This window comes from Pecten maximus, chromosome 4 (genome assembly GCF_902652985.1).
Source record: "Pecten maximus chromosome 4, xPecMax1.1, whole genome shotgun sequence".
Lineage (NCBI taxonomy): Eukaryota > Metazoa > Mollusca > Bivalvia > Pectinida > Pectinidae > Pecten > Pecten maximus.
The window spans coordinates 8458917-8478542 of record NC_047018.1 but is presented as its reverse complement, the minus strand read 5'-3'; the positions used below and the strand labels follow the sequence as shown (position 1 = coordinate 8478542).

At 36.6% G+C, this 19626-nt stretch overlaps 1 protein-coding gene across 3 annotated transcripts in view; it reads right to left on the bottom strand.

Moving 5' to 3' along the window:
• Positions 1-19626, bottom strand: part of LOC117325128 (SCY1-like protein 2) — a 122823-nt gene that overhangs the window by 13786 nt on the left and 89411 nt on the right. For all 3 annotated transcript variants that reach the window (XM_033881091.1, XM_033881093.1, XM_033881092.1), the window contains exons 4-7: positions 17054-17098; positions 11928-12068; positions 6166-6381; positions 450-566 (exon numbers count right to left, since the gene is read on the bottom strand). In XM_033881091.1, the coding sequence (XP_033736982.1) occupies positions 450-566; positions 6166-6381; positions 11928-12068; positions 17054-17098 (519 nt within the window). The remainder of the gene's footprint in view (positions 1-449; positions 567-6165; positions 6382-11927; positions 12069-17053; positions 17099-19626) is intronic.

Genomic DNA, 19626 nt, shown 5'->3' with positions numbered 1-19626 from the left:
ACGGCTTATTCTGTCCCCAGAAGAGATGTCTTATATTTGAGATCCCACAGAAGAGATGTCTTATATTTGAGATCCCACAGAAGAGATGTCTTATATTTGAGATCCCACAGAACAGATGTCCTATATTTGAGATCCCACAGAAGAGATGTCTTATATTTGAGATCAATATATTTCTATGACTAGGGTTAACGGCTTATTCTGTCCCCAGAAGAGATGTCTTATATTTGAGATCCCACAGAAGAGATGTCCTATATTTGAGATCAATATATTTCTATGACTAGGGTTAACGGCTACATTTTACAACACAATGATACTGGAAATAATTCAATCAAATTGTTTCATCAATTAAGTAGGACTTCTCTCCTCTACCATGATTGTATAGATGACATACAAGCGCAGGCTGTCTAAATACCCATTGATATACTCCCTGATGTTGATATTATATATACCAAACAAAAAAGCTGAGCTGTCGGGCGGTATCGGAGATCTTTATTAATCATCTTTTCTACAGGCTCTACAAGGGGGAGGGGCATCCGGTGAGCGACGTCACTGAACTTTTCCGTGATCTGTCAAGAGATAACGACAGATTAATTATCTTAGTCCAAACCACAATATCTGATGGACATCTTAAATCACATTGATCTGTACACTAAAACACAATAGATCACCATAACAAAGAAAAGACATATCGACCATCATATATTGGTATCATCAAGGTAAACTCTGGAGTTTGTCTTCACGTAATTGAGAAAGTGTGGTATAAAATCCAAGTATACCGGTAAAAGAGATGCAAATGCAAGGATAGATATGCGCTGATCCCAGCTAATTGCATTAAATATATGATCTGTACATGCATGTTTCTGTATGCGTTATATCAATTATTTTGTGTTCATTAAGTTCACGCTAATTGTAAAACTGTGTCTTTTGAATTAGGTGCCTTTCTTTCTATTAGATAACACCGACAGTATCAGTCGACAAAACCTCGAATGCGTTTTGATTCAATCTCTACCCGTGAGATATTTGCAAAAGTAATGCAGAATCCATTTAAAAACGAGCGGCTGCTTTCAGAAACTCAGACGATTAATTTCATTGTCTGATTTTCTCGGCTAAAACTTATCTTTTATAAAAGACAGTGCTGCGTTCCGCCATTAGTATCATATGTTTGAGTGTGCAAATGCATACTTTCAATACGTCTTCAAATATATAACTACACCTGTATTACTTTACGTGTGGCTCGTGAAAACAAACAATTCATGTATGCTTATCAGTACTTAGGTATATGCCTATTTATTTATCATTATGTTACAAATTACCTCGCCTCCTATGTCAAAACAGAACACATTCTGCTCAATAACTGTTAATACGTAGGTACGTGCACCGTTTATTTCTTGGTCTAGATAGCTTTAGAAATAAAGATAATCAGGCAATGAGGTCAACATGAGTGAAATTAATTTGTCGAGTATCACATTGGTACTGTTTAAAATCCTATAATAAAACGCTGTGCAGGAAAACCCTGTACGGTAAATTAGGTACGCTGTATGGGCGAGTGCGTGGAAGAGAATAATGTCGTACACGATATATGATTTAAAAAAGCAAAGTCGGTTTGGAGAACAAGATAACAGCGGGGCCTACATCAGATTAGACGGTTTTCCATCTGATTTGAGTCAATCAATGTGGAAAGTGCCAATGGATGCTAGGCGACAGCGAGAGCTGTTCCGGCTAGAATGTGGACCAGGGCAGCTTAGCTGAATAATTGGCAGACGAGATGAACTAAGCTGTTTGAAAAAAAATGCAGACGAGATGGACATATCGAACATAGCAAACAGAATTTAGATGTATGGTAGGCAGTCAGACAAGGCGAACATACCAAACAGAGCGAGCAGGCCCGCTAGGGAAGTTTAGATGTATGGTAGACAGCCATACAGTCAGAACATACCAAACAGAGCGAGCAGATCAACTAGGAAAGTTTAGATGTATGGTAGACAGCCATACAGTCAGAACATACCAAACAGAGCGAGCAGATCAACTAGGAAAGTTTAGATGTATGGTAGACAGCCATACAGTCAGAACATACCAAACAGAGCGAGCAGATCAACTAGGAAAGTTTAGATGTATGGTAGACAGTCATACAGTCAGAACATACCAAACAGCGAGCAGATCAACTAGGAAAGTTTAGATGTATGGTAGACAGCCATACAGTCAGAACATACCAAACAGCGAGCAGATCAACTAGGAAAGTTTAGATGTATGGTAGACCGTCAGATAGTCAGAACATACCAAACAGCGAGCAGATCAACTAGGAAAGTTTAGATGTATGGTAGACAGTCAGATAGTCAGAACATACCAAACACATCAAGCAGATCAGTTAGGAAGTTTTAGATGTATGTTAGACAGTCAGATAAAATAGACATTGCGAACAGATATGCCTGGAAAGCTGAGATTTAATAGCGGGCAGGTCCGTTAGGACATCTTAGATGTACATCAGACAGGCACATGAGGTGATGTCCATTATTGCTTTTTCCATGGTGCGGCACATACTACTTCTTCAATTCCCATAGAGAAGCAATTAATGATACCACAGTGTATAGTTAGGCTTAAATGAAAATTAGACCCAGGTTATTGATTGGTCCACTAACATGGCCGTGTTTCCAAGGCGATAATGGCCGTTCCCTTGAGGATTCGGAATTGGGCCATTTCTATATACCTGATCGTGTTGTTTTATCACCAATGAAACACCTCGATTTTGATAGCAATTGTCCATAAACAACTCGACAAGAAGCCATCCCCGGTAACACTAAAGATCGGTTGGTATTCCCATATTAAGCAATGCGCGCGCAAAAAAGAAAAAAGAAAAGGTCAGATAGTCCTAGACAACAAGAAAGTTTAAAAGGCATGCAGTTTTTTTTAGATGACTACATTTCAATGCCATAGCGAAAGGTATTTTGAAATTTAAAAGAATTTTATTGTTTCGTCGTAAAAATCATTTTTTACGGGACCCTGGTACTGTATCTAAAGTTAGGTCGAGAGCATTTTATCCTGGAATGTTGAGAAGACAATGAGTTTTATAATGTATTGCTTGAGGTCAAACTCAAAGTGGATGATCGGTTGCGCCAATGCTTAATATACGATAGTATGGAGAAAGACCTATCTTTCTATTTTCATTATTTCCATAGCTATTTCAGCACAACAAAGTTTCCATGACTCCGAAAATATATATCCTCTACCTAATGTACTTTGACAAACATTGGAATACATATGTGTTTATAACATTCTGAATGATTTCTTCAAATATATCCACGAAGAACAGAACAATAGCTCTGGCTTTAAAGCGAAAAGATGAGTTTGACACTTTGTCATAGTGATCAAGACATGTACACATTTCTTTTGAAAGATTGTTTACGGTTATGCAGAAATGAATTAGCAGTTCTCTGATTGAGGGAAATAAGTCAGCATTCAAAATGATCGCTAAACAGAAAGCATGGAGTTAATGGGAATCTTTTGATGTATTTTACTCTAACATTGAGTTAATGGAAATACTTTGATATATTTTACTCTAACATTGAGTTAATGGGAATCTTTTGATATATTTTACTCTAACATTGAGTTAATGGGAATCTTTTGATATATTTTACTCTAACATGGAGTTAATGGAAATCTTTTGATGTATTTTACTCTAACATTGAGTTAATGGGTATTTTTAATGTCTTTTACTCTATCATGGAGCTAATGGGAATCTTTGGATATATTTTACTCTAACGTGTGTTATGAAGACAGGAACATAATATAGGTGCGAACCCTTGTAAGGATGATCTGAAACCTACCGGTCAGTACACATGTACAACTACACTTTACGATCGGCCTACATTTTGTTACATCCGGTGAAGCTTCGTCATGTGGATGGGGCCAATAGTCCGATACGGAATATTTTACACCCGATTACAAAACGGCACGTACATACTTAGACAATTTGGATTGTCTGAATAATATGCATATTATGAAAGTTAAGCAATGTATATATAGCAGAATATATAAGAAAGGCAAATGACTATAACAATAGTTTTAAATAGTTTTATTTTCACATGTACAACTACACTTTACGATCGGCCTACATTTTGTTACATCCGGTGAAGCTTCGTCATGTGGATGGGGCCAATAGTCCGATACGGAATATTTTACACATCAAATAGTATTAAAGGGTGTGAAGATGTTTTGTTTCAATATCAATTACAATTGATCAGATGATACTGGTCGTATTTCCGACATCGCTGTTGTCTAAAAAAAAACATCACGGGCTTCTTTACGAAAACAACCCCTTTTGGGCCTCATTTAAATTAGATGCGAAACTCAGGCTTCTAGCTCTACTTGCATTGAGAAGATAAACGAACCGACGCGCTTCAATGAAGTGTGGCATTGTTTCATAATTGTCGTGTTGATTATACACTAGGCCTTCCGTCATAATGCCCCCTTGGGGTATATATTGGATACCTGTACAAATCACCTACGTAGGTCCCGAGACAATAAGGCTTCACACAATACCCGTCACAGTTGTTGTTTCACGGATGACTGGCCTGAACTCGTGTCATAATCGCTCAGGTAAGGCCGGTTTTCAGAAGTAATTTTAGGTATATTTTAACAGGAACTGGACACAAAATCAGTCCGGTGTTCGGAATTCAGAGGGATCGGTATTTGGAAGTTTTTTAATACTATAATAAAGAAGGACCAATTCCGTACAATGACAATTCGTTCGGTATTCAGAGGTGTTCGGTTTTTAGAAGGTTCGGTTTTCGGAAGTTGCACTGTATAACGATTTCTACCACCACAATACGCCGTGTTATTCCACTCTCAAGCCATTGTATAAATGTGCAGACTGTTGGATAAATATATGTTATATACCACTAGTGGTATATGACCTTCCAGTCTTTTGATTGGTCAAGAATTCGAACTTTGACCCAAGCTGCAATTGTTCTTGACGTCATCAATAATCGAATGACGTCACATCACCGGGTTCCGGACGTCACCGGTACACTTTATTTGCATACGCGAAATTATACTTGGCCACGTTTCCCTTTGATTCAAGCCGATATCATTGTGGTAGAAACAGGTCACACGACTCGTAATTGTTGGATATGGAATTTATTTCACACTCGTAAGTTATTTTTTAAAAGTTGCAAAAGACACAAGTACTCGTTGTGTATACCGATGTATCCTTTAGTTCTGTTCACCGACATGTTACCTTCATATCGACTGATTATATATTAGATGTTTTTGAAAACCATGAATTTACTAGTATACGCTGCTTAAAAAATACTGTTTTTCATACCCTAAGAAATTTGTTCATATGTAATTGGAAAAATGACGTTTTCAATTCTCCGTAAGGGACCAATTACAGAATTTATAAACATGATTTAAGTTTAGAAAAATATCTACTTGACCTCCCTCCTAAGCTAGCTAATTCCTATTGTAAATTTCGAACTTGTAACATTAAATTACCAATCGAATACGGAAGATGGAATAACATCCCAAGAGAAAATAGAATCTGTAGTCTGTGTAACCTGAATGAAATAGGAGACGAATTCCATTATCTATTTAATTGCAGCGATCATCAAATAGCATTAAACAGAAAAAAATATATATCTAGATACTATTATGAAAGACCAAGTACATTCAAATTTAATACACTTTTTAATTTTGTAGTAGACGATGAATTGAAATCACTTGTGAAATTAATTAAAGAAATAAGTATACGACTCAACAATATTTAAGATAATCTCTTGCTTAACAAATGTATCGATGTATTATATCATATGTCCTGTACAAATTTTGTATGTATAATTCTCTACACTTTATATGTTTATGAGAATAAAATATTGTCATTGTCACTGATACACCTGGATCATGAGGGGATACTTTTATAAACCAGGAACCTTCCCGAAAACTAACGCTCGGCACTTGACTAGTCTGGCCTCAATATCAGCAATAATCTGTATCTTAAAGACATCCCTCCACTAAATTTTCCCTTAGAAAAGCATTAGTGTTTAAGGAAAACTCCCTTTCCAATGATGTTTACCGTGGAAAATGCTAAGTTTAAGGACTCCTCTTATTGTGAAACTGTGGTCAGTTGTAATAGTTATATACTTACCTGGTATACCCTTTATATATACTTACGAATTCTAGCTGTTTTTGATAGGTAGTTGTGTTATGTTCCGCCTCTATAAGTGGTGTACCAGTATTGAATATAGTGCATATGACCATTCCGAGAGCAAACATATCACTTAAAAAGTAGCAGTATTTTGAGTTTTGGGTCTCAGGGGCTATGTAGTTCAAATCAGGCTGAGCCATTTTAGGCACTTTAGTACTCCAGGGATGACAAATCACAGAATCCTGCAAAAACAAAACAGCTTTATATACAAATATGAAAGAAATGAAAAACATATCCCTGCCGAGTGCCTCGACAGGAACCCGACGCGATAATCCCCGGCGTACCTCCGGAGCTAAAGAAGCATGTTTCGTCATCTGAGAGACTATTTAACACTACGAACAAGCCACATGGATCAAAGTATTTTACACAAGTTTCGAAATAGACAGCTATGTCATCATTATATTACAAGCAACTCAATACACATTCAAATTGTATGAAGCATAAACTTAATTTGTACGTGTTTTGGCCTTGATTAATATTGTTGTATACTTTTATACCGGTTGTTATGTTTCCATTATAGGTAATAATAAGCCTGTCTGTCCTACTATCTATCACATGCTATCCAATACTCAATAATATACGCCCTCTGACTCTTATATCCTTCATCATTCCCACATGTGTGTCTCCATTACGATTTATAGCGATACAACAACGTCTGACGCATTCAGTAGAACAATGGCCGGACGATTTCCTATTCAGTTTATCTATATCTTACCGATATGTTAAAGATAAACAGTCCGTAATGAACAGTTTATTATTGCATTATCACAACCAATCCGATACAGCTTGGTGGTCACAAAATGAATTTGCCTACTTATTGTTTTTCTATCCCAGATACATTTCGATGTATCAATGGAATGAGAGAGTGCTCAAATATATTTAGAAGTACCTAAGTGATTTTCAACAACACACCAGTTCGTAAACAGGAAGTGGATACATCGTAGTGGAGTCACAAATTCATCCGGAAGTGACGTACATATATAAATATATATCGAATCATGAACAGTTCTGTACACATTCTAAATAACAGAATACCAGATTTAAAGAGATATAGATCTAGAACTGCTATCAGAAACACTCCCCTACGTCATTACCACAGTGAACGGGTACACACGAACTACACAGAGGAAACGTCATTACCACAGTGAACGGGTACACACGAACTACACAGAGGACACGTCATTAGCACAGTGAACGGGTACACACGAACTACACAGAGGACACGTCATTAGCACAGTGAACGGGTACACACGAACTACACAGAGAACACTGATGGACCGCGCTAACACAGGGATCTATCTGTCAGATACAGATTATTATTACAACTAGGTTAATCAAATCTCTTATTAACCAATGCAATTACATCATCGAATCATGTTTAATGTAGGATAATGTACTATTGACTCAAATATCCTTTATTTAATGTACTCGTGTGTCCCAGAACTAGATTCATTGTGTTAATTGATTAAGACAATTTGTTTTGCTTGTAAGTCCCCAGACAATAAACCATTTACCAAAGTCTAGACACCAGTCATACATGTATTAACCTTTTCTATATTTACATTACCTTTAAACCATTTACCAAAGTCTAGGCACCAGTCATACATTTATCAACCTTTTCTATGTTTACATTATCTGTAAATCTTATGAAAAAATAATCATATTTCTTTTCACATCTTGTCTGTGGCTTTATTTGAAATAAATGGATCAAAGTCAGAATCGGTTTCGTTAGAACAAAAGAGATAAATGTTTGGAACATTAAGCAATGCCTAGTTACCACTAAATAATACCTAGTTACCATTAAGCCTAGTTACAACTAAATAATACCTAGTTACCATTAAGCCTAGTTACCACTAAATAATACCTAGTTACCATTAAGCCTAGTTACCACTAAATAATACCTAGTTACCATTAAGCCTAGTTACCACTAAATAATACCTAGTTACCTTTGAACAAATACTTTTTACATTTTAATAATTCCGAGTTACCATTACATGATTCCTAGATACAATTGAATAATTCCTAGTTACCATTATATAATTCCTAGTTACCATTATAAAATTCCTAGTTACCATTATAAAATTCCTAGTTACCATTACATAATTCCTAGTTACCATTACATAATTCCTAGTTACCTTAAAATGATTTCTAGTTATCATTTAGTAATTCCTAGTTACCATTTTGTAATTCCTAGTTATCATTTAGTAATCCCTAGTAACCAGTAAATAACTCCTAGTTACCATGGCATAGTTCTTAGTTATCATTTAATGATAAGGGTTTTAATGTAAGAAGTTTGATTAGCAATGGGGATAACAAGGTATGGATGTAGCAAGTTAGATTAGCAATGGGGATTTAAGGGTATTGATGTAGCAAGTTAGATTAGCAATGGGGATTATAGGGTATTCATGTAGCAAGTTAGATTAGTAATGGGGATTATAGGGTATTGATGTGAACTAGTTAGATTAGGCGAATGGGGGAATTATAGGGTATTGATGTTGGCAATTAGATTAGCAATGGGGGGATTATAGACTATTGAATTCTAGCAAGTTAGCATTAGGAATGGGGGATTATAGGACTATTGATGTAGCAAGTTAGGATTAGCAATGTGGGATTATAGGTATTGATGTACTAGTTTAGATTAGCAATTGGGATTCAAGGGTATTGATGTAGGCAAGTTAGATTAGCATGGGGTATTAGAGGGTATTGATGTAGCAAGTTAGATCGGTTAATGGGGATTAGAGGGTATTGTATGTAGCTAAGTTAGATTAGCAATGGGGAATTATAGACTATTGATGTAGCAAGTTCAGATTACAATGGGGATTAAAGGGTATTGATGTAGGGGTCGAAGTTAGATCGTTATGGGGAGTAGAGGGTATTAATGTAGATCTAGTTAGATTAGCGAATGGGGATTATGAGCTATTGATGTAGCAAGTTTAGCAAAATTAAGATATTGATAGTTAGATTAGGCTAGTTGCACTAATAACTAGTTAGAATTAGCATGGTAAGACTATTAGTACTAGTTAGATTAAGGGATTATAGACTAATTGATTAGCACAGTTAGATTAGCAATGGGGATTATAGACTATTGATGTAGCAAGTTAGATTATCATGGGGATTATAGGTATTGATGTACAGTTAGTTAGCATGGGATATAATTTGATGTAGCAAGTTATATTACATGGGGTATTAGGTATTGAATGTACTAGTTATATAGGTATGGGATTATAGTATGAATTACTAGTTAGATTAGCAATGGTGATTATCGGTATTGATTTCAAGTTAGATTGTAATGGGTTATAATAGTATTAGTACCAGTAGATTGTAATGGGATTAATAGGGTATTGATGTACTAGTTAGATTAGAATGATATAGGGTATTGATGTAACTAGTTAGATTAGCAATGGGGATTATAGACTATTGATGTAGCAAGTTAGATTAGCAATGGGGATTATAGACTATTGATGTAGCAAGTTAGATTAGCAATGGGGATTATAGACTATTGATGTAGCAAGTTAGATTAGCAATGGGGATTATAGGGTATTGATGTAGCAAGTTAGATTAGCAATGGGGATTATAGGGTATTGATGTAACTAGTTAGATTAGCAATGGGGATTATAGGGTATTGATGTAGCAAGTTAGATTAGCAATGGGGATTATAGACTATTGATGTAGCAAGTTAGATTAGCAATGGGGATTATAGACCATTGATGTAGCAAGTTAGATTAGCAATGGGGATTATAGGGTATTGATGTAACTAGTTAGATTAGCAATAGGGAGTAAAGAATGTTGATATTATACGTTTTAATAAGGTTCCATTGTTGCTTTAACGTTGGTCATTAGGTTTAATTTGTAATCGACATTTAAATAATACCTTCATCATAGTATAAACTGGAAATTATTACAACATAACGAACATATACCTCGTTCATTTGTAAAAAGGGAAAAGAAGCCGTTGCGTCTATATATGTATTTCTCACCCCATTAATTAGTAAAAGAATCCCTAATCAAATCAGTCCATGAATAATTCATCACCATCACCGTCACATCATCAATCAAGTTATTGTTAAATGTGTTCTGTAATCCCCAAACAATGTCTAGCGTATACCATCACTGGGAGGCTTTGTCTACTGGTCTTGTCCATTCCATACGCCGACAGACTCGGTTGTATATTTCGTACACATTTATTACTATCCACAGACAAAGATGATAGGGTCAAGATCTCTTATTTGAATTCCTTTCTTAACGTAAATCTTTTTCAAATTGATAGTATCGCTTTAAAATACCATTTAATGCACGTCTACGTAATGATTTAGAATAACACAAAATATACATGTCTATATATAATTCCTCCGCCGATTCCATATAAACACTGCCTTCGGATCATTCTGAATATTTTGAGATTTTTGGGATGGTAAAGTCTAGAGTAGTATTACAAATAACACCTATGGTAATAAATAGACGCGCATATCTAACTGTATTTCTATCTTGTGATATTTAACACTATTCTAACGGTTACACATATTATACACTAACGGTCTCACCTATTCTACCCTAACGGTCACACCTATTATACACTATCGGTCACACCTATTATACCCTAACGGTCACACCTATTATACACTAACAGTCACACCTATTCTACACTAACAGTCACACATATTATATACTATCGGCCACACCTATTATACACTATCGGTCACACCTATTATACACTAACGGTCACACCTATTATACACTAACGGTCACACCTATTATACACTAACGGTCACACCTATTATACACTAACAGTCACACCTATTATACACTATCAGTCACACCTATTCTACACTAACAGTCACAACTATTATACACTAACAGTCACACCTATTATACACTAACGGTCACACCTATTATACACTATCGGTCACACCTATTATACACTAACGGTCACACCTATTATACACTATCGGTCACACCTATTATACACTATCGGTCACACCTATTATACACTATCGGTCACACCTATTATACACTATCGGTCACACCTATTCTACACTAACGGTCACACCTATTATACACTAACAGTCACACCTATTATACACTAACAGTCACACCTATTATACACTAACGGTCACACCTATTATACACTATCGGTCACACCTATTATACACTAACAGTCACACCTATTATACACTAACAGTCACACCTATTCTACCCTAACGGTCACACCTATTATACACTATCGGTCACACCTATTATACACTAACAGTCACACCTATTATACACTAACAGTCACACCTATTATACACTATCGGTCACACCTATTATACAGTATCGGTCACACCTATTCTACACTAACGGCCACACATATTATACACTAACAGTCACGTCTATTATACACTATCGGTCACACCTATTATGCACTAACAGTCACACCTATTCTACACTAACAGTCACACCTATTATACACTATCGGTCACACCTATTCTACACTATCGTCACACCTATTATACACTAACAGTCACACCTATTCTTCACTATCGTCACACCTATTATACACTAACAGTCATACCTATTCTACACTATCGTCACACCTATTATACACTAACAGTCACACCTATTCTTCACTATCGGTCACACCTGTTATACACTATCGGTCACACCTATTCTACACTTACGGTCACAACTATTCCACACTAACGGTCACACCTATTGTACACTTATGGTCACACATTTTGAAATACCCTACCTTTCCATCACGCACTGTCTCGGCGAAGCACAGGGCCGACAGTTTCCACGTGCCTCTCTTGGTGATGAGGATAGATTGTGGACATACATTCTTGTGAACCATCTGCTCCACAGCGTGAAGGTAACATAAGGCCTCTGTGATCTGTTACGTAAATGAATATAATATAGTTAGATATAAAAAATTAATTGATATTAACAGTAAAAGGAGTTGGTATATGGAATCCTTAGGATCACAACCAAACTTTGTCGGGTTCAGATGACTATATTAAGGATATTTAGACCTATCACATTATATTAAACATTTTAGTACGTTTTTACCAGTGAAATATCGAAAAGTTAATTCTATAAATATAAATTTTTTCTGATTTGACCAATCAGAACACTGCTTTCAAACGACAACGGGGAAATATAAGATTTGCATACAACTCTCCGTCATGCTATACGACGTCATAATGCAAGATAGAATACACAACGTCACGATTGGCGTACTTTTGTGAGCCGTTGACAGGGGGCCGCAATGAATTCTGGGAGAGATTGAGCTGCATCGGCATATTTTGCTATACAATGTAATAAATAGAATATCTAACAGTATCTTCAGTAATAACAAATATATTTCACTCGTGTGGCTAATATTTTGATATTTTTCACGCGTGATTACTGAAGACACTGTTATATATCTATATAACTGTATATAGTCTTACATATGGATTTCTTGTAATAGTACATGATGTTCCCTAGTGATGAATCTTAAATGGTAATAAATTTGATTCTGTTTTGTTTGAGGGTTTGTTTGTGTGAATCGCCTGCTGCCCGCAACCGAAGATCACGCCATGGGAGGTTGCCGTGTGGACCGCGGTCGCGTGGCCTGTAATGTCAGCGCTTAGCAACACACCAAGGTCAGCGTGTGTAATATCTCGTCTATGTACTAAATTTCAATTAGATCACAGCTCTAATGAATGTTTATCCCCTGTGATCCACCACCGAGCGAGCGCTTATTGCAGGCCTGTCAACCATTTTGAATTATAACATCAATCCTGACCATGTATGGACTCGATCAACGCGAACTGTGATTTATTACTGACTACATTCTTCCTGGATAAAATGGAACAAACATATGAACCATATTCCTAGGTTTTTTGAGGTAGTCTTAAAGGACAAATGTTTATTAGCGCAAATAAATTTTCACCATAATGGCAATGTTGTATCATTGCACGATTCCATCAAACAAAACACAGGTGTTTGTATTAAACAATACGCGAGCTCTTTAATATGACAATGTCGGTTACAGGTTGGGAACCCGTCCTAACACTGGCGACATCTCTACATCTAAACTGATAGCTGTATCAAGAGCATCGACAACCTGTTGAGGATAAGGTCTGGTGGAAACGTATACGGACAGGGAATGGCGAGCAGGTCGGTAACGTTATCAACATATGTTGGACCGTAACTGTTCGGTATCTTGTCTAGACGAGCGAAGATGAATTTAACGTTTCGACGAGGGTGCGTATGGAAATGAGATGGACGAGTCAATGGAGTGAATCCGACGGGGCAGTATTTATTACTGGTTGGTACCGTCTGGGATCAGAGGATAAGTTAATATTATAGATTGCATGACACGTCCATATTTTGTAAAATAAACGTGTAAATATGAATGCGACCGGAGCACACGTTTGTACGGTACTAGTGCCTGTGAACGAATGTATAAACCCAAGATGAGAGTTGAGAAAATCTGATACATTGTGTTTGTAACTGTGTAATGGACATACTATATATATCCTAACATTGTCCATACCTGTAGTATACCGTACTGTATTTCACTGTCCTTACCTGTAGTATACCGTACTGTATTTCATTGTCCTTACCTGTAGTATACCGTACTGTATTTCATTGTCCTTACCTGTAGTATACCATACTGTATTTCATTGTCCATATCTGTAGTATACCGTACTGTATTTAATTGTCCTTACCTGTAGTATACCGTACTGTATTTATAGTCCTTACCTGTAGTATACCGTACTGTATTTCATTGTCCTTACCTGTAGTATACCGTACTGTATTTCATAGTCCATACCTGTAGTATACCGTACTGTATTTCATTGTCCTTACCTGTAGTATACCGTACTGTATTTCATTGTCCTTACCTGTAGTATACCGTACTGTATTTCATTGTCCTTACCTGTAGTATACCGTACTGTATTTCATTGTCCTTACCTGTAGTATACCGTACTGTATTTCATTGTCCTTACCTGTAGTATACCGTACTGTATTTCAGTGTCCTTACCTGTAGTATACCATACTGTATTTGAATAACATTGTCCTTACCTGTAGTATACCGTACTGTATTTCATTGTCCTTACCTGTAGTATACCGTACTGTATTTCAGTGTCCTTACCTGTAGTATACCATACTGTATTTGTATAACATTGTCCATACCTGTAGTATACCGTACTGTATTTCATTGTCCTTACCTGTAGTATACCGTACTGAATTCCATTGTCCTTACCTGTAGTATACCGTACTGTATTTCATTGTCCTTACCTGTAGTATACCGTACTGTATTTCACTGTCCTTACCTGTAGTATACCGTACTGTATTTCATTGTCCTTACCTGTAGTATACCGTACTGTATTTCATTGTCCTTACCTGTAGTATACCATACTGTATTTCATTGTCCATATCTGTAGTATACCGTACTGTATTTAATTGTCCTTACCTGTAGTATACCGTACTGTATTTATAGTCCTTACCTGTAGTATACCGTACTGTATTTCATTGTCCTTACCTGTAGTATACCGTACTGTATTTCATAGTCCATACCTGTAGTATACCGTACTGTATTTCATTGTCCTTACCTGTAGTATACCGTACTGTATTTCATTGTCCTTACCTGTAGTATACCGTACTGTATTTCATTGTCCTTACCTGTAGTATACCGTACTGTATTTCATTGTCCTTACCTGAAGTATACCGTACTGTATTTCATTGTCCTTACCTGTAGTATACCGTACTGTATTTCAGTGTCCTTACCTGTAGTATACCATACTGTATTTGAATAACATTGTCCTTACCTGTAGTATACCGTACTGTATTTCATTGTCCTTACCTGTAGTATACCGTACTGTATTTCAGTGTCCTTACCTGTAGTATACCATACTGTATTTGTATAACATTGTCCATACCTGTAGTATACCGTACTGTATTTCATTGTCCTTACCTGTAGTATACCGTACTGAATTCCATTGTCCTTACCTGTAGTATACCGTACTGTATTTCATTGTCCTTACCTGTAGTATACCGTACTGTATTTCATTGTCCTTACCTGTAGTATACCGTACTGTATTTCATTGTCCTTACCTGTAGTATACCGTACTGTATTTCATTGTCCTTACCTGTAGTATACCGTACTGTATTTCAGTGTCCTTACCTGTAGTATACCATACTGTATTTGTATAACATTGTCCTTACCTGTAGTATACCGTACTGTATTTCATTGTCCTTACCTGTAGTATACCGTACTGTATTTCAGTGTCCTTACATGTAGTATACCATACTGTATTTGTATAACATTGTCCATACCTGTAGTATACCGTACTGTATTTCATTGTCCTTACCTGTAGTATACCGTACTGTATTTCATTGTCCTTACCTGTAGTATACCGTACTGTATTTCATTGTCCTTACCTGTAGTATACCGTACTGTATTTATAGTCCATACCTGTAGTATACCGTACTGTATTTCATTGTCCATACCTGTATTATACCGTACTGTATTTCATTGTCCTTACCTGTAGTATACCGTACTGAATTTCATTGTCCTTACCTGTAGTATACCGTACTGTATTTCATTGTCCATACCTGTAGTATACCGTACTGTATTTCATTGTCCTTACATGTAGTATACCGTACTGTATTTAATTGTCCTTACCTGTAGTATACCGTACTGTATTTCATTGTCCATACCTGTAGTATACCGTACTGTATTTATAGTCCTTACCTGTAGTATACCGTACTGTATTTCATTGTCCTTACCTGTAGTATACCGTACTGTATTTCATTGTCCTTACCTGTAGTACATACCGTACAGTATTTCATTGGCCTTACCTGTAGTATACCGTACTGTATTTCATTGTCCTTACCTGTAGTATACCGTACTGTATTTCATTGTCCTTACCTGTAGTATACCGTACTGTATTTCATTGTCCTTACCTGTAGTATACCGTACTGTATTTCATTGTCCTTACCTGTAGTATACCGTACTGTATTTCAGTGTCCTTACCTGTAGTATACCATACTGTATTTGTATAACATTGTCCTTACCTGTAGTATACCGTACTGTATTTCATTGTCCTTACCTGTAGTATACCGTACTGTATTTCAGTGTCCTTACATGTAGTATACCATACTGTATTTGTATAACATTGTCCATACCTGTAGTATACCGTACTGTATTTCATTGTCCTTACCTGTAGTATACCGTACTGTATTTCATTGTCCTTACCTGTAGTATACCGTACTGTATTTCATTGTCCTTACCTGTAGTATACCGTACTGTATTTATAGTCCATACCTGTAGTATACCGTACTGTATTTCATTGTCCATACCTGTATTATACCGTACTGTATTTCATTGTCCTTACCTGTAGTATACCGTACTGAATTTCATTGTCCTTACCTGTAGTATACCGTACTGTATTTCATTGTCCATACCTGTAGTATACCGTACTGTATTTCATTGTCCTTACATGTAGTATACCGTACTGTATTTAATTGTCCTTACCTGTAGTATACCGTACTGTATTTCATTGTCCATACCTGTAGTATACCGTACTGTATTTATAGTCCTTACCTGTAGTATACCGTACTGTATTTCATTGTCCTTACCTGTAGTATACCGTACTGTATTTCATTGTCCTTACCTGTAGTACATACCGTACAGTATTTCATTGGCCTTACCTGTAGTATACCGTACTGTATTTCATTGTCCTTACATGTAGTATACCGTACTGTATTTCATTGTCCTTACCTGTAGTATACCGTACTGTATTTATAGTCCATACCTGTAGTATACCGTACTGAATTTCATTGTCCTTACCTGTAGTATACCGTACTGTATTTCATTGTCCTTACCTGTAGTATACCGTACTGTATTTCATAGTCCAGGAATTCATAATCCTGGAAATAAGAATAGTAGCATATAGTTATTAAACTAAATCAGGCTTTTGTGATTTAGCAAATGAGTTAACCTAATTCCATAATTCTTTAATTAATTTTGTACTGTAGCCTTCGTGTTCCAGTTAACTACCATATAAGTCCTTTTACATCTTTTTATCAGATACATCGTGTATATAGTTGAAAATATATATATTAAACACGACAACTGTACACAAAGTACCTACACGTTTTATTCTCTCTCTCTCTCTCTCTCTCTCTCTCTCTCTCTCTCTCTCTCTCTCTCTCTCTGTCTCTGACTCTGTCTCTGTCTCTCTCTGTCTCTGTCTCTCTCTCTCTCTGTCTCTCTGTCTCTCTCTCTCTCTCTCTCTCTCTCTCTCTCTCTCTCTCTCTCTCTCTCTCTCTCTCTCTCTCTCTCTCTCTCTCTCTTTAAGGATTGAACCTCATTTTGATTGCGTATACGGTTGTATGCCCGCAGTTGGCAACGAACATTTCCTACGGTTAGCGCCCGATTCCCGCGCTTATTAATCCGCTAAGCTTTTTTTTCATTGCGTATATGCTGATTTACTCGCTGTCAGAGTTTACTAAGCTGAAGAAGGGAGAGATGTAAATATATATAAATGATTCTACAAGCAGACACTTTCAGTCTAACCTGTCGTCCGTTAGAGTCAATATATTCACGATTTTGTCTCATTATAAGTATCCAACTACAACTGTACGTACCCTCGGGTAGCCTTATTAGCCAAATACTGTACATGTAACACTTCCACACTGATCATATGACAGTTATACAATTGTTGTCTTGGTATACATGGTACTTAAACGCTGATGTCCAGGTACCTATGATATATAAGCTATAAGCTCCTGTTGACACGAACACCTTTGGCATCAACGATGTAGTCGCGCTCTACTGTATGTACAGAGTGTAGCATCTTGAGTTTTGAGTGCGAAATACACCGATTGGCCACTATAAGCAATGATGTACACCGATTGGTCACTATAAGCAATGATGTACACCGATTGGTCACTATAAGCAATGATGTACACCGATTGGTCACTATAAGCAATGATGTACACCGATTGGTCACTATAAGCAATGATGTACACCGATTGGTCACTATTAGCAATGCTGTACACCGATTAGTTACTATTAGCAATGCTGTACACCGATTAGTCACTATTAGCAATGCTGTATACCGATTTGTCACTAAAAGCAATGATATACACCGATTTGTCACTATTAGCATGGCTGTATACCGATTTGTCACTATTAGCAATGCTGTATACCGATTTGTCACTATTAGCAATGCTGTATACCGATTTAACACTATTAGCAATGCTGTATACCGATTTGTCACTATTAGCAATGCTGTATACCGATTTGTCACTATTAGCAATGCTGTATACCGATTTGTCACTATTAGCATGGCTGTATACCGATTTGTCACTATTAGCAATGCTGTATACCGATTTGTCACTATCAGCAATGCTGTATACCGTTTAGTCTCTAATTAGCAATGCTGTATACCGTTTAGTCTCTATTAGCAATGCTGTACACCGATTTGTCAATTACAGCCTGTTCCAGAAGGTATATCACTACTAATCAATATAAAGACGGTCGACTCCTCGTCTCACTTGTCTATCCATTTGTCGCTGTCCTTATCCGGTTTGTACGCTCCACTTGACATCAGAAACAAACGCGATGCCGTTCTCACCGACTCCTAAGTGTGTTTAGAAAGAAGTCCATACAGGTTAAACAACTTCAGCCTGTATTGACAGTGATTTTTTTTTATTTCAAGATCAATGAAAATATTTTCGTTGTGGAACAATCAAATAGAAAATATTGGAATGACTTCGAATCTCCCAGGCTTTCATGTGTTTATTTAATCTATTTCCAAGGCAGCGCAGACATGGCTTGAACCATTGACTCAGCATAGCATGACTACGTGCTAGCAATAAAATGTTTAGTTTCTGTAAAGATATCCCGCACGATATCTGTACGGATAGGATTGGCCTCATGACCAACACTGAACAATGGCGAACATTATAATAGTATATATTATACAAAACTGTATTAACCAGTCCCCTTCTGTATGTGTTGATGGAGTACATTCGTGATTTTTATACAGTTGATAAAATGCCTTAACAATCTTGTACTGAATTTAGTTTATGCTTTAAACACTTCGGGAGTAGTCAAATAAGCATTGTGATTACAAATTTCTACATGTACCTAGTCATAGCTTCCTGTCATGCGCAATAGGGAATATATCCGTAAACCGTGGTTTTGCATGCCATGCAATGCACCGTATTTTAAAAAAAGCTATGAAGATACATTTAACGGGTATAATGAAGCAAAACTATTTCACATATCATTTTTTCAGTTCTTCAATGTTTTAATCAAAAGAAAAGGAACCTTCCACTAAACCCACATATGTCATTCATAGTGAAATTTTGAAGGCGACTTCATTCATTTTGACACATAGGGTAATTTTTATCATTCCAACTGTGTGCTAGTTGGCAGTCGTATTGAT